Genomic DNA, 15,041 nt, shown 5'->3' on the forward strand with positions numbered 1-15,041 from the left:
ATCATTTTGTTCCAAACTTTGCATAGAAAGTCTCCACTGAAAAAGAAGACGTTTATCTCAAAAGACCACTCCTACAAGATTATAAATACAATCCATGGCAATGATACATTTATAATGCTCACACTCAAAGCAACTGTGAAAATGAAGAAAGCATTCATTCCAAAATACTTCCATGAAAGACATTTTATTATTTTAAGATGATTTTTTTTACATTAGGACACTAAAAAAATTACAACTTAATTTACTGTTCTGCAAGTCACACTGAAGGGATACACGAATATAAACGTGTGCATGTGATGCAAATGTGCCATTGGTTACTCTCACAACTCACTTGGGAAGTATGAGGTTTATAGCCACCATTAACTGCACTGATATTAGCTGGTGGTGGTGGCCTAGAAGAGAAATATAAACATTGGATATATGTCATTTTTTTTATTATTACACAAAGTACACTGGTATATAACAATTAGTCAATCGAGCAGAAACATTGTGGTGAGTAATGTTGGTACAGCACCAACAAAACCGAGTAAAGAAATTGTTTAAAGGCCAGTTTAATTCCTAATGTCACCTTTGCTCGCTAGTTTCCACTCCGCACTCAAAGCTCACTTATTTTCTCGAGCTCACCCCACAGCCCTTTTAATCTCCCCCTCATAACTGCCACCGTGACTTTATTCTCATATTAAATGGCTTTCACTCATTCCCCATTCATTCAATCCATTCATCATCATTTACTCTCATAAATTTCACTTTCACCAAATTCACGCATCACAGATTCCCCCCCCCCCCCCATTGCTCCCTCGCATCTATTTCATTCACCTCATCTCCACCGTGACATTCATGCACTATTGTTAGTTCTGTGTAAAGCGCCTTGGATAAGTCGCAATATAAATTATTTTAAGATAAGATACTGATTTACCGGGGGGTAGAGCAGAAGAGTAACGGTTTTCGCACACTGTGCTATGAACCTGCCAACCTGAGTTGGATTCCCGACCACGGCTAGTGGCAAGTGATATGCTAACCAGTTCGAGGCAAACCCCCCCCCCGCCTCCCGAACCTTCTTCACAACTCAGGCTGCTCAGCACCCAATACGGTAAAATATAACTGCCGTGGACGATAATACATTGGGGGAGACCTTCACCTAACAGTGGCCTGACAATGGGGCTCTAAAGTATAATACAAATATAATTGGATGCTGGGTAACTTTGGAGAGTTCACATCTAGGGATAACAAGTCATTCCCCTTGAAAATCGGGTACAAAGAGATAATTTAGTCTCTGTTCAACCTGGTTGGAAGTTTAATGGTTTATTGGCATCAACGTTAAACAAGAAAAGGAGTTAGAGCTGGGATGAGAGTCCATTAATGAACTAAAATTTTGAATCGACTATTTTTTTTTACAGTCTACTTTGACACTTTACGAAAAAAGATGGATGGGGGCCCCCACACCCCGCTTTGCGAAGGCAGGAAACCCCCTGGCAAGCCACACCCAGCAGGACACAGTCGATAAATCTGATGATCTCACCAAGCCCTGGCCACAACCTCCCCATCCAGTGGCAGACGTGGGAAGAGTTAAACTTTTCCAAGTATTTTTGCGTGAACGGATTGGTCGAATGATCGAACCGATAATCCGTACCGATGATACGACTAATTAAGGAGTTGCACGTCACCGCAACGCACAAGGTCAGCAACAGAATCAAAGTGTAAAAAGTCAAAAGGAACCGATGCATATTAGAGATATTTCAAATTCCACCCCCCCCCCCCCATGAAGAGACCATCACACTGCATACCACACAACATACCTGGCTGGAGGGTTCCCTGGTGTAATAACTGCCACCGTAGGCGTACCCTGAAAAATGTCGACATTTCGCAAGTCAAGTACAGGCGGTTGACTTGTGCACTGGATGATGTCAACCCTAATAAAATAATTAAATTTCGATTTAAAGCTGAAGAAGGCCGCTTGTGTTGTGGCCAAAACGTCCTGAGAATATTATTGTGCTATTTTATTTTATCAATTTATTATTTTATTCTCATTCTACGTGACTTTACCGAAAGAACCAAAGAAGAAAAATAATTGAACTTGTGACTGTTCACAAATGCTATGATGCCAGCTAGCAAACAAAAACACGGAGCCTCGCAAACACTGAGCGTACCACAGTGATCAGTAGGAGGATCAGAAGGCTCATATATCATGAATAAACATCATTGTTATCATCGTATGGGTGAGTAAAATTTAATGTAAATACCAGGGCCATATCATTGGTTCAGTTCCTAGTTGAATAACATTTGATTTTCTTGGCAAAAAAAAAAATCAGCATTGGCTCAGGTAATTGGATCGAAGTAAGCCGAATGGCCACTTTTTTTATATAAATTAAAACAAACACAACTTTAATGAAAAAGAATGAAAAAATATATAATGAAAGAATAAAAAAAACATGATGTAAAAATAAAAATACCGTAGTCCAATATAAATCTGGAAACATCACTATATGTGTACATACAGGGTGGCCCAAAATTCAGGATATATTGGGTTATTTAATTTATTTTAACACTGGCATTTTAGCATTTTCATTATTTAAGTTAATATATTATCGATTATAATCAATAATATCGATGTTTCTTCATCTTTTTCAGATGACTTATAAAAATGAAAAGAAAATGTTACTAAAGACAAACGAGTTCAATACATTTTTTATGTATGCTTAAGAAGATAACTGTAATCAAACACATGCCCTAACTTCATTTAAAAAAAAAAATTCATGCATGCATTAATGTTAACGGAAGTCAGCTTGAACATTTGTTAACGTACATGAAATAATGCTGTGATTTGTTCAAATAAATATAACCCCAGATGTCCTGACTTTTGGGCCACCCCGTATAAATATTACACATAAATGTAAAAAGATCCCTCCCCCAAGCTGTGCTGTAGCATAATGAATGGCAGCAGTCCCCCACGTTTAAATCCAGTCTCGCAAATCAGTTCGGTTGATGACGGGTTAAGGAGACACAAGAAAAAAAGTGAAAGAGCAATTACAGGTCGGCGTTGCAGACGAGGGGATGAGTAGACGGACTCTTTATGTCTACCGTGCGGGCTGCTGAAGTAACAAGGACCGTGCTCAGATTTAATAACTGGCAAGTGTAGGCGAACACTCACTTGGTTGCGAGCTGCAGCGGCAGCTGGGGCGGGTTTTCTTGGCATGCCAAAAGGAGCAGCAGCGCTATAACAATGACGATAAATTAACGCGCCATCAAATCAACAGGTGAGCACATAGAAAAAAAGAACGATACAGTTGCTGTAGGTAGACCAGTTCACGCATTCACTCGTGACATTTACGCCAGCTAACAATGAAGTCACATGAACATTTTTAAGGCACCGAGAGATTATAATCTTCACAGTTGAATAACTATTTCTCAACACACTGCAGATATGTGCTTGATGCAATAAAATGGCATCTCAGAAACTAAATTTCGATTTAAAGCTTTCGTGACTGCAATGATTCATCTTCTTTGGTTCTTTCGGTAAAGTCACGTAGAATGATAATAAAATAATAAATTGATAAAATAAAATAACACAATAATATTCTCACGACGTTTCAGCCACAACACAAGCGGCCTTCATCAGGTGAAGGGGGCGAGACTGTCTGGTAGGACAGCGCTGGAGTGAAAGAGCCACGTTCGTGGCTCTTTCACTCCAGCGTTCGTGGCTCTTTCACTCCAGCGCTGTCCTACCAGACAGTCTCGCCCCCTTCACCTGATGAAGGCCGCTTGTGTTGTGGCCGAAACGTCGTGAGAATATTATTGTGTTATTTTATTTTATCAATTTATTATTTTGTTATCATTCTACGTGACTTTACCGAAAGAACCAAAGAAGATCTCAGAAACTAATTCATAAAACTACAAAAGTCTTTACACAATTAACAAGTATAGGGTGGGGGGGGGGGGGGTCGGGGGGGTTGTTGTTGTGCCCATGAAACCAAACAAGAATGGGGCGACATTAAAAACAAACCCGTAACGCTACGCCCGGTGGGCACGCGTCACACGATGCACGCGTCACACGATGCTGCTCGTCCGGTTCCTTCGAGCCCGATGCCACATAAATAAATAATTAAGCCGCCCTCCGTATGCCCACGCATCACCCCCCCCTCATCCCAGAAGCAGTACCCGCGTCCCTTCCGGCGGCTTGGCCGGCCTCCGCCGTGCCGCGACCAGTAGAAGTAAGCACCCCCGGCGATGAGTGGAATGAACAGAAGCAGAAGCAGCAGCCACAGCTGCCTGGAGCTTGCTGTGTGTCGGGCAACAACAACAACAACAAGACGACGGTGACGATGACTCCCACGCAAATGAAGCCTCTCCTCGACAAAAGGAATGAAGCAGCCCGCCACGGATACATTGAGAAATGCGTTCAGCTTCCCCGCACTTATAGTCATTTGCTTTTGATAATAAGAATGAAATTCTGCAGAGAGTGTTGCTTTCAGTCAGTCGAGTAGGAACCTCCTGGTTACACCAGCCCACAGGGGATTAGTGTCCATCCGTCCGTCGTGCATCCAAAAATGGGAGGGTGGGGAGGGGTTGGTCACCCCGTGGTGCCCTTATAAAACTCAACGTTTAACCTACTCAAGCCGGCTTGTGCCCGCCCTCACAGTCGGGCATATTTGTGGAATACACCACGTGGTGCCGCCGTTGACCCTGGCCATTGACCGAGTAACCCAACGTTCCTACCAGCTCCCTCCGCAGGAATGTGTTTAAAATAACATGTCGTACCGTTTTAGTTGTGTAATATTTACATAATACAGTAACCTGAATTGGGAATAGATTAGTTTTGCAAGGCATTATGTTCATAAATGTGAAAATATTTTTAGCTTACGTTTGTATGAATTTCCGCTTTCAATAGAGCCACCATACCCAGAATAATAGCAGTCAGGTGGTGCATAACCATCATTGCAATGGCAGTTCAAGTTGTTGTTGCAAACCTGAAATTAACAATTATATACAATTCGGTCAACAAATTTACAAACGTGAGGGAATACTGTGCGCATATCAAACCATATTTGTTTTACCAAAAGGAAAGGTAACCAGATTAAGATAAACATGCCATATGCTTGGTTCTTTCGGTAAAGTCACATATAAGGGAAACAATTAAGTAATTAAAATATAAAACAATACAATTCTCACGACGTTTCGACTGCAACACAAGCAATCATCATCAGGTGTGAAAACCACATCAAGAAAATTTGAAAATTTTCCACAGCAAGACAATTTTAAAAATTTGCTGTGGTTTTCACACCTGATGATGATTGCTTGTGTTGCAGTCAAAACGTCGTGAGAATTTAATTGTTTATATTTTTATTACTTTATTGTTTCCCTTCTACGTGACTTTACCGAAAGAACCAAGACTATGAATCCCTGCAGTCACGAAAGCTTGAAATCAAAATAAACATGCCAGTTGTGGTGAACCTCAAGAACAAATGGCTCTCTGCAAAACAGGTAAACATTTTAACTTACGTTGACATTTCTAGACGTTACACTTCATACAAGCCCCATTGCCTCTACTTACAGGATGTTGTCTCTACTCACAGGATGTTGCCTCCAACTCCAAACCTCTAATGCCATGACACCAAAGCAGAGCTATGAAGCTGGAACGGTTAATCCAGGCTCAAGTAATACATTGGAAATAGGCGATACAATTTTTTGTTTTCACCAAACAGTGGCAAGCTTTTTGGAATCACTTTACAAACTCTGTTTTCCATTTGAGCAAGGGGATACGATTTTGTAACAAAAAAGTAAAATAAAATAAAAACATTTCGAGGTCTTGTTGTTAATTAAAACACTTAGCATATTATTATATTACTCTTACGACCGTACTTTGACTGGCAAAGGCTGTTCAAAGTCCCCTCTGCTCCTGCCAGTCACTCACAATAGTCCGCATGTCTCCGGCGTAGAAGCCGTGTCAATATTATTATTATTATTTTACCAGTAAATGACAAAGCAATTAAAACCAGGGATCTTTATGATAGGATTTAATACACAGAATCCTTCAAGCTGCCTCCGCATTACCATAAACAACCACGTTGAGACGGTAAAAGCATGCTTTGCAAGAGAAGGTGCTTGTCAATTGCTCACAAGATGCTCTTACCCCATGTCCACTGCACTTCTGAGTCGTATTGCAGAGGGTGCCCATAACCACTGTGGCGTTCTGGCACTGGTTGTCCATGCACACCTGGAGATGAACATACCGCTATTATCAGCCTTGCATGTAACAGAAACCACCAATCTCACAGCATTGTAACATCTACAGCAGCTAAAATCCATTCCTAAGGTTATAATCTATTATTATTACTAGGGGTGAAACTGGCCTTTGGGGAAAAAAAAATACACCCTTATTCTTCCTTCACGTGGCATTCGAAAAAACAACGAACTAAATTTGGAATTGCCTTATTGAGTTTGGAAAGCCATTTTGATGGTGCCTGAGGTCACCAGATGGCAGTGAACAGTGATGTTAAATTTCACTCCACCAGTGAGAATTAGGCAGCTCCTTATTACCCAACTTTTCCTCCACCAATCAATAATAGCCTTGGCACAATGGGGCAAGCATGGTGCTGGGAGAAAGCATCTACACCGGCAGCTGACAAAGATTTGCTGACCTTACAACCTGATCAGAGTTAGGATGAGGATTTCAGGATAAAGACTTGCATTTATATAGGGCTTAAAATACGACAGGACATCGTAAAAAGAGGTTTTTAACCTCTAGGGGGTTTTTTTCCTGATTAAATAAAGGTAAAATAAAAAAAATTAGCAATGATAACTGGAGTCGTCAAATAAAGGATTGTTCTTTAGATTGTGAGTGTTGGCAATTACCCTGCCAATTATTTATGCCATGTGATGAGTGTTACCCATTAAAAGCACACGTATGATGCACCTATAACCCTCGGTAAAAAAAAAAAACTACACAGTTCTCTGTATGCATACACCGTATATGGGCCCTTGCAGATTTGCACCCATAAGGTGCCAACCAGGGCACGGGCACACCGATTGCCCCCACCTAAGGCTGGGCCTGTCAATAATAGCAGCTAAATGGTAACGGATGGAGACAATGATTACTCCGATGAATAACCGAGCAATATTATCAGAGTACACATTAGAGTTGAATGGACGTTACGGTGGGTCCAGGGGGATATCGCCCTACAAAGGAACGAATTTCATCCAGTCGCATAGAGAGAATCGCAACACTATCACTGCATTGCTATCAACGATCAACTCTGGATAATTATCATCGTCTAATTGCCACAATGAATTTCCACCTTCACCGCAAAAATCACTGTTGACCTTCCTCTCCCTGTACTCACGCTGTTGCTGCCACACTTGGTGCCGGGCTGCACCAGACCAGGGTCAGGAATATCTGTGCCGTAATTGAAGCTGACGGCATTGCAACCTTGGTAGCTGGCAAAGTTTGGGGCGTCGACGATGAGCGGCTTCGAGGGTGTGTTTTCACACACCAGCTTCCCACACTTAATATTCCTGCGAGGGGAAATTGGAATAAAATCTAAGCGCTGTGCGGTGCCACACCTCAGATGGGCCTCCTTGCCGAGGTTCTTCCAAATTATTTCACCAAAACTATTTTTAGGTACCATTTTTAAAATATATATATACAAACGATGGGTTGCTGGAATATATTGTTTGTTTTAATGGACTTAATTCATATTTTTGGATCAGTAGGACATATCTTTGGCAAAACAAAGCAAAATAAAATGTATTCAAATATACTGCCATTCACATCAATCACTTCTTTCCCCTGGTATGCATGTATAACTTTTTTTCACACCGTACATAGCCAACTGTGTTAATTGGTTGGCTATCGATTACAAATGAACCCTAAAAATGTTAGCCAAAGTCATCATCCCTACTTCTCGTTTAGTCCCAAATCTGAACTGGATGTACTACAGAAGCTCGTATCAACTAGGACATAGGACATCATCGTCATCCATGGGAGAAGATGACTTACCTGCATTTGCACTTGTGGCTGTAGCAGATCTCATCCATAAATCCCCTTTGCACATATTTTCAAGCGGTCACTTACCGAAGGTACATTTCCACGAGAATGTAAATCTGCTCTGATTCGTCCAGTATATGAAAATGGCACTAAATTATACCCTAACAATTATAGACCAATCTTCAGTCTTTCACCAGTTACTAAAATATTCGAAAAAATACTTTAAATCACAAATAAACTGCTACCTAAAAAAATCAATCTTCTGCATCGTGCGTGGACCTATACATAATTAACACGTAAAACACTGCTTTAAAATAAATGGTCAAATATCCCAATACAGGACCCACCTAAATCAGGCTTGACACTCAGTTTAGTTTGTTTTCTGCATACAGAGATCACACTTGCAATACTTACGCTGTGGTGCAGGTTATATATCCGTTTGCTCCTTGGCCACAGTTGCCAAATTCATTTCCTTTAGTGTTCACAATAAGATAGCAATTATCCGATCCCGAAACAGCATCTGCCAAAACGATAAATGGGATTGACAATTCTTAGTACAACAATACACATGTGGAATGCAGTCATACAATGTAGATCATTCCCTACATATTCACATCTGAAAACCAAGCTTCACCCAACTGGAAAATAGCACTACACAACCCATTAAATGACTAAAGCCAAATAACGTGAAGAGGAGAGATAACAAGGATTATTAAACAAACTATTTAAACTATTTTTTTCTTTTACCAGGTAAAGCCCACTGCGATATGTAGCTCTTTTTCAGAAGTGGCTTGGCCACAAATGATAACTCAAACAAAATGGCTTGTCATGTGGGAATTTCTAGCCAGTAAAAAATAAAACCACAAAAATCACGACGTTTCGGCCACAACACAAGCGGCCTTCATCAGGTGAAGGGATCAGACTGTCTCGAGGACAGCGCTGGAGTGAAACACAGCCACGCTCAGACCGCGACCTTTAAGCTGTGTGCGAGGAAACAAGGTACCTTGACAAAGGAATTAGCATAAAAATTAGCATTTGATTGGCCGACTTAGCATAGAGGTGTACATGCGGGTGCACATGCCGGTTGGTGCGGGGGGGGGGGGGGGGGGGTTACCTATTGATGGTGTGAAAAGGGAATTTAAGAGCTGCGTGGCTGTGTTTCACTCCAGCGCTGTCCTCGAGACAGCCTGACCCCTTCACCTGATGAAGGCCGCTTGTGCTGTGGCCGAAACGTCGTGATTTTTGTGGTTTTATTTTTTACCTACGTGACTTTACCGAATAGAACCAAAGAGTATGGATCCTTGCAGTCACGAAAGCTTTAAATCTAGAACATGCAAACTCCAAATATACAGGCGTCACAGGGTCGGGATCGAGCCCACGGCCTCCCGTATAGCTGGTGAGGTAGTTAACATCTCGCCACCGAATACGTACTGCCTCCCCAGATGCTCCGGCACTGGTAGTCCAACGTGAGACAGACACCGTTGTAGCAGTAGGCGGAACTGTTTTGACACGGGTATCCATTCTGTATGAAGGTGTCCGTGTAACAGAACTGCGAGGAGCCATTGCAGTACTCGGGCAGGTCGCAGGCTCCCACTGATGGGCGGCAACTCTCGCCTTGGCCCATGATCTGGATGGAACAACAAAGTAAATAATGTATACGCATAGTTTATTGCAACATATTCCAGCGTGTGCTTGTCCTCTTAAGTTTTTAATAATAAGTACGGAAGCCGTACTGCTAAATATGACTTTTTGGTATGGTTTGTGTATTACAAGTTACGAGAAACCCTTTGATAATTTTGGCCATTTTATATTTAAAAAAAAAAGTCCCTGCCATCAACGCAACCTTTTGTGTTGATATCAACACAATAAAGTTTCACTCGGATGGAGAGACAAAGCTAATGCATTAACACTTTATAACCTAAGTTGAAGGCACAGTGCTCCTAAAAAGTATGATCTGAATAAAAACTCACGGGCACAATTTTCACTAAACGTAAAAATCATTGTTTGATCGCAGGCTCGGAGACACGGCGCACAGAATCATGGTTTCCTTGTGTGTCAGTTTGAACCACACAGTTGTGGATGCGTGCCGAGGCTGTGTATTCCGGGGCTGACTGACGCGGCTTAAAAATTTGTAAAAACGAGGGGCAAAAAAATACTGACGTCTTATCGTGAAATCGAATGTCTGCCGTGTAATTTTTTATGTAACTACGGTGACTATCAAAAGGCATGAGCTGGCAAGGTCACTGGGTACCCTTATCACGCAAAGCTGCTTACACCTCATGGCTCGTGGAGTTGTGGACTCAATAACCAGCCCTAGTACTGCTTCTAACTGGACCTGGGCAAGCAGAACTCTCAGTTCAAAAAGTGGCCGTGGAAAGATAGCAAAGGGGTATTGAGAAAACGTTGCCTTTCATCGTCACATGGAGAATAGGAGTTGTGGGTAACAGGTTCACTGTATTCGGGGAGTTTTTCGTCTACCAGTTCAGTGAAACTTAATATAATAACTAAAACGAATACATGCGCTGCGTGACTTCTCTTTTCCGTTCAACAACCGATTGTAATACTAAAGCACAGTGGGAGCTGTTGAAGCACAAAGTATTTTGCGTTCATTTTTAAACATAGCATTTCAAAGACACGTGTTCTGTCTCTATCTCCGATAGCTCGTGGACTTCCAGTGTTAGTAGTCACCGACGTGCTATGCCCAAACCCACTACTGGAACGTTTCGCCACTATTCATGTCTTTCTGTCTTTGTCTGCCTCCATGTGTCGGTGTCTTTGTGTCTCCACGTCAGTTTCTGTGTCTCCATGTGTGTCTCCGTGTCTCCGAGTGTATTTGTATCTGCGCATCTACGTTGTCCCGTGATCATTACAAATGTCGCCCGTGCAACAGCTTACGATCACTGCCATCTTTGTTATGTTCGCAGACAACCCGTGGGTATTGGGAGTACTTTGCCGTGAACATTAGGAATCCGCTTTGCTCTGCATTGTGGTAAAATTGCAGACAACCCGCACATAATAGGAAGTAATAGGGCCGCAGATTATTGAGCTTTAGCGGACCCTATAGCTGCCGTTGGTACAAGGGCCACGGATAAGAGGAGTTCTCTTGTATGCTGTACATGCTGTGCATTTGCTCCAACATAAGTGATAAGCACACTCAGAATTTCCCCTTACCTTGCATTCCTTGCAGCACAAGCCATAGGCACACTCAGCGTTGACCTTAAGCCTACAAGTGCTTGCTTCACAGCAGGGATTGTTACATTCCTAAAAAAAATATATGCAAAAATAAATGACGATGCATATCCGAGTGAAAATGTCATAACTTAATGTTGTTGAGAATACCATTTACACGCATCATCATAGATTTGGGGAGATTCTCAATGATTAAAAAAGTATTACAAAAATTTAGTTATAAAGTAGGTTATGACAGAAACTTGTTGACACCATGTGCAAATGCGTCAGTCACGTTTCTGGGGTTTGGCTTCCGCAGGAAACACCGAGATGGTGACATACTGCGCGCAAATTCACGTGTGCATTTATCGCTTCCATTGTGTTATCATTATAACCACGATCATCAAATATCACGGTCTATTTCATCCTCTTCAACATCTACTACTTTATTGTTATCGTCACCATTTCCATCTTCCAATGGTGTTGATAAATATAATTTCTCACCTCCAGGTGATTGCCAGCACGCTCTGCCTCAATTACCGTTTGGCCATCCAGTGACTACCGATAAGCTGTGTTTTTTTTTTTTAAACTGGGACATCACCCATTCCACATCGTGAATCACACCAAAAACTGAGACACCGACGACTTTGGCCGATTTGCATGAAAACAAACACGACGTCAATTCAGGCCCTTAAACGTTTAAACGTGGAATCACATCCCGAACCATTCCCAAGAAATGGTTTTACGCTTACATTTTGCCAAGTGCAATAAACATATGAAGGACCATAAGAGGAGCAGCAAAAGTAAGGATGCGAGACTATAGCCCCCCCCCCCCACCTAACACACTTGAGGCCAAGTCTTTTGCCCCTACATTCACAAAACTTATCTGCCAATGGGTTTAGTGGAAATGACGGAATAAGAGGAGGGGGTGAGTATGAGAGTGCAGAACGAGTGCGGGACGTCACCTCTGTACACTACGCTCCACTCCTGAGTTTACCCCCCCCCAACCCACTTTCCATCGCACAGTACGCCATTAGTGAGCTGGTAGAAGCATAAAAGCGGCACCACCCATGCTACAGGCATCAGGTATCTGTGTCTATGGGAGACGTAGATACCACAGACTCGCCCCTACCCTAAATTCCGAATCTTGATTTAGACTGGAGAAATCCGATGAGCTATGAAGCTCTTTTTCACAGACGTCCAGAATGGGCGGGTCAGCAAGTTACAACTGCAAACAACTAAAAAAAATTTATGGGAGTGCAAAATAGAGAAACAGTAAGCAAGTCACTAAACTAATAAAATATGCATGTATGAATTATATAAGTCCGATTTATCAATCCTGGGCAAGGATTGATCAATCGGACTTATATAAGATAAGACCACTCAGCAGTCCCTCAAATAAAGTGGCACATACACACTGATCCATCGATACCCATGCACGCACGGCCCACCTGCGGCGACCCGCAGTCACAGTCCTCGCCTTTGTCTACAATGCTGTCTCCGCAAACAGGCTGCCGGAATTCCTCGTTGGGGGTGGGCACGTTGAGAAGGCAGGAACCACCGTGCTGCACCAAAATCAGGTTCTCAAAGTCGTCGGTGCTGCACTGACTGAACGCTGTTGGTGGCGGGTTCCTACACACATACACACGTGACGGGCCAAGCACACAGCCTGCACTGACTGAACGCTGTTGGTGGCAGGTTCCTACACACATACACACGTGATGGGCAAGCACACAGCCTGCACTGACTGAACGCTGTTGGTGGCAGGTTCCTACACACATACACACGTGACGGGCCAAGCACACAGCCTGCACTGACCGAACGCTGTTGGTGGCGGGTTCCTACACACATACACACGTGACGGGCCAAGCACACAGCCTGCACTGACTGAATGCTGTTGGTGGCGGGTTCCTACACACATACACACGTGACGGGCAAGCACACAGCCTGCACTGACTGAACGCTGTTGGTGGCAGGTTCCTACACACATACACACGTGACGGGCAAGCACACAGCCTGCACTGACTGAACGCTGTTGGTGGCGGGTTCCTACACACATACACACGTGACGGGCCAAGCACACAGCCTGCACTGACCGAACGCTGTTGGTGGCGGGTTCCTACACACATACACACGTGACGGGCCAAGCACACAGCCTGCACTGACTGAATGCTGTTGGTGGCGGGTTCCTACACACATACACACGTGACGGGCAAGCACACAGCCTGCACTGACTGAATGCTGTTGGTGGCGGGTTCCTACACACATACACACGTGACGGGCAAGCACACAGCCTGCACTGACTGAACGCTGTTGGTGGCGGGTTCCTACACACATACACACCTGACAGGCAAGCACACAGCCAACTCGGCCTACAGCCATACATTTCATACATGCAAATATCTGGGAAGGGCAGGGCAACACAAAAAAACGCACAATGGGGTAAACAAAATGTGCACAGGAGGGAATTCCATGTTCTTGGAGGATAGCAACCAAGCACTTTTTAGTTTACAAAAAAGTAAGCGAAGGTCCGCGAGTGTTGGCCACTGGAGTGGTCATCCAATATCTATGTCCGGATCGTGTCAGTGATCACTGTATGAATAAATTTGTACAATGAGTGTAGTGGAAATATATAACCTTCGCGACGATGTCTCTGCGTAAATCTATCTCATGTTTTAAGTCCGTTACATTTCTCTGCGTTACGCTGTAAATAAATATTTAATGTTCTTTCAAGTTACAAGTCTGTTGCTGACCTCTGTCATTACAAAATAGGAAAATTCAGCCCAAATCATTATTCATTCTGTTAACATTGACTGGGCTGTGTGGTATCACACCCCCCCCCACCCCCGTCCCATCCTTGAGGGTTTATGCGCGTCCCCGTTGCACAAAGTCACACTCCGGGGCTGGTGGCACCGCGCGTAAGACCACAATCGCATCGCTTACACCAAGCCAGCGTTCATGATGCAGGGGGTGCTGCATTGACAGGGCGATCGGTCGTGGCTCATCCCCAAGTTGTGACCCATTTCATGAGCCACCACAGCTGCCACGGATGGAATTTGCCGTGTCGGCATCTAAAAAGAAACCAGGTAAACATTCTTGAAAAAAATACTGTTTCGTACATCCAAAAACGAATGAAATGAGCAAAAGAGTTTCATTTTCTAATATTTAAACAATCACATGAGTTGATTTTATAGTCCAGAAGAAAACGTGAGATCCAACTTCAAAAGAAGTCTGCAAAATAATTTTGTTAAAGTTTGAAAGAACGATCGAAATCAAAATTGCTGTTGCGTCATTATTCCCTGCTCTCCCACTTTACCTGTACTAAGAAACGCGATCCCCATTGAGATGGTCATAAAAAGGTGGACATAAGACACAGGCACCATCTCCATGACAACATCAAGTGAATGCAACAATGTCCAACTAAACCAAACAAAACAAAAATCACGAATGTCAGCCACCTTCTTGTTTTTGGTTAATAAATTTTGTTCCAGGGTGGTTAGGACACACTGGACCTGCAATCCAGAGGCCACGGGGTTCGAGTCCATCTCCCAGTGCGGCAGTTTAAACAAATGGGCAAGTTTCTTAAAGTTCACTCGACCTCTGTCCACCCGGCAGTACAAATGAGCACTCACTACAGCTTAGTCTTCTCAGCACGTCATGCGCGGTGGGGTATGGGTAATTCCACCTCTTCCGTGACTTCTGGACAGCGTGGAAGAGTGGACCAAACATCCTTGAGAGCTACGTGTAGTGGAGGACCCTCTGCCAGCGAAGCAATTTCAGGGCTGCACCTTTATGTTTTCACCTTAGAAATTAACATTTGCCGTGAAAAGAAACTTGTTTTGAAGACTGCGATGGTCTTAGAGCAAATATGACGAGGCAAATGAAAGCCAAT

At 43.2% G+C, this 15,041-nt stretch overlaps 1 protein-coding gene across 2 annotated transcripts in view; it reads right to left on the minus strand.

The window, feature by feature from the left end:
- LOC116940505 (disintegrin and metalloproteinase domain-containing protein 9-like) overlaps positions 1-15,041 on the minus strand; it is a 43,382-nt gene that overhangs the window by 7,191 nt on the left and 21,150 nt on the right. For both annotated transcript variants that reach the window (XM_032950418.2, XM_032950417.2), the window contains exons 11-22: positions 14,093-14,220; positions 12,601-12,781; positions 11,153-11,242; positions 9,413-9,608; positions 8,396-8,501; positions 7,338-7,509; positions 6,128-6,211; positions 4,859-4,964; positions 4,156-4,276; positions 3,149-3,212; positions 1,797-1,843; positions 332-392 (exon numbers count right to left, since the gene is read on the minus strand). In XM_032950418.2, the coding sequence (XP_032806309.2) occupies positions 332-392; positions 1,797-1,843; positions 3,149-3,212; positions 4,156-4,276; positions 4,859-4,964; positions 6,128-6,211; positions 7,338-7,509; positions 8,396-8,501; positions 9,413-9,608; positions 11,153-11,242; positions 12,601-12,781; positions 14,093-14,220 (1,356 nt within the window). The remainder of the gene's footprint in view (positions 1-331; positions 393-1,796; positions 1,844-3,148; positions 3,213-4,155; positions 4,277-4,858; positions 4,965-6,127; positions 6,212-7,337; positions 7,510-8,395; positions 8,502-9,412; positions 9,609-11,152; positions 11,243-12,600; positions 12,782-14,092; positions 14,221-15,041) is intronic.

Source organism: Petromyzon marinus, chromosome 9, assembly GCF_048934315.1.
Source record: "Petromyzon marinus isolate PM22_M1 ecotype Great Lakes invasive population chromosome 9, UKy_Petmar_22M1.pri1.0, whole genome shotgun sequence".
NCBI classification, from domain to species: domain Eukaryota; kingdom Metazoa; phylum Chordata; class Hyperoartia; order Petromyzontiformes; family Petromyzontidae; genus Petromyzon; species Petromyzon marinus.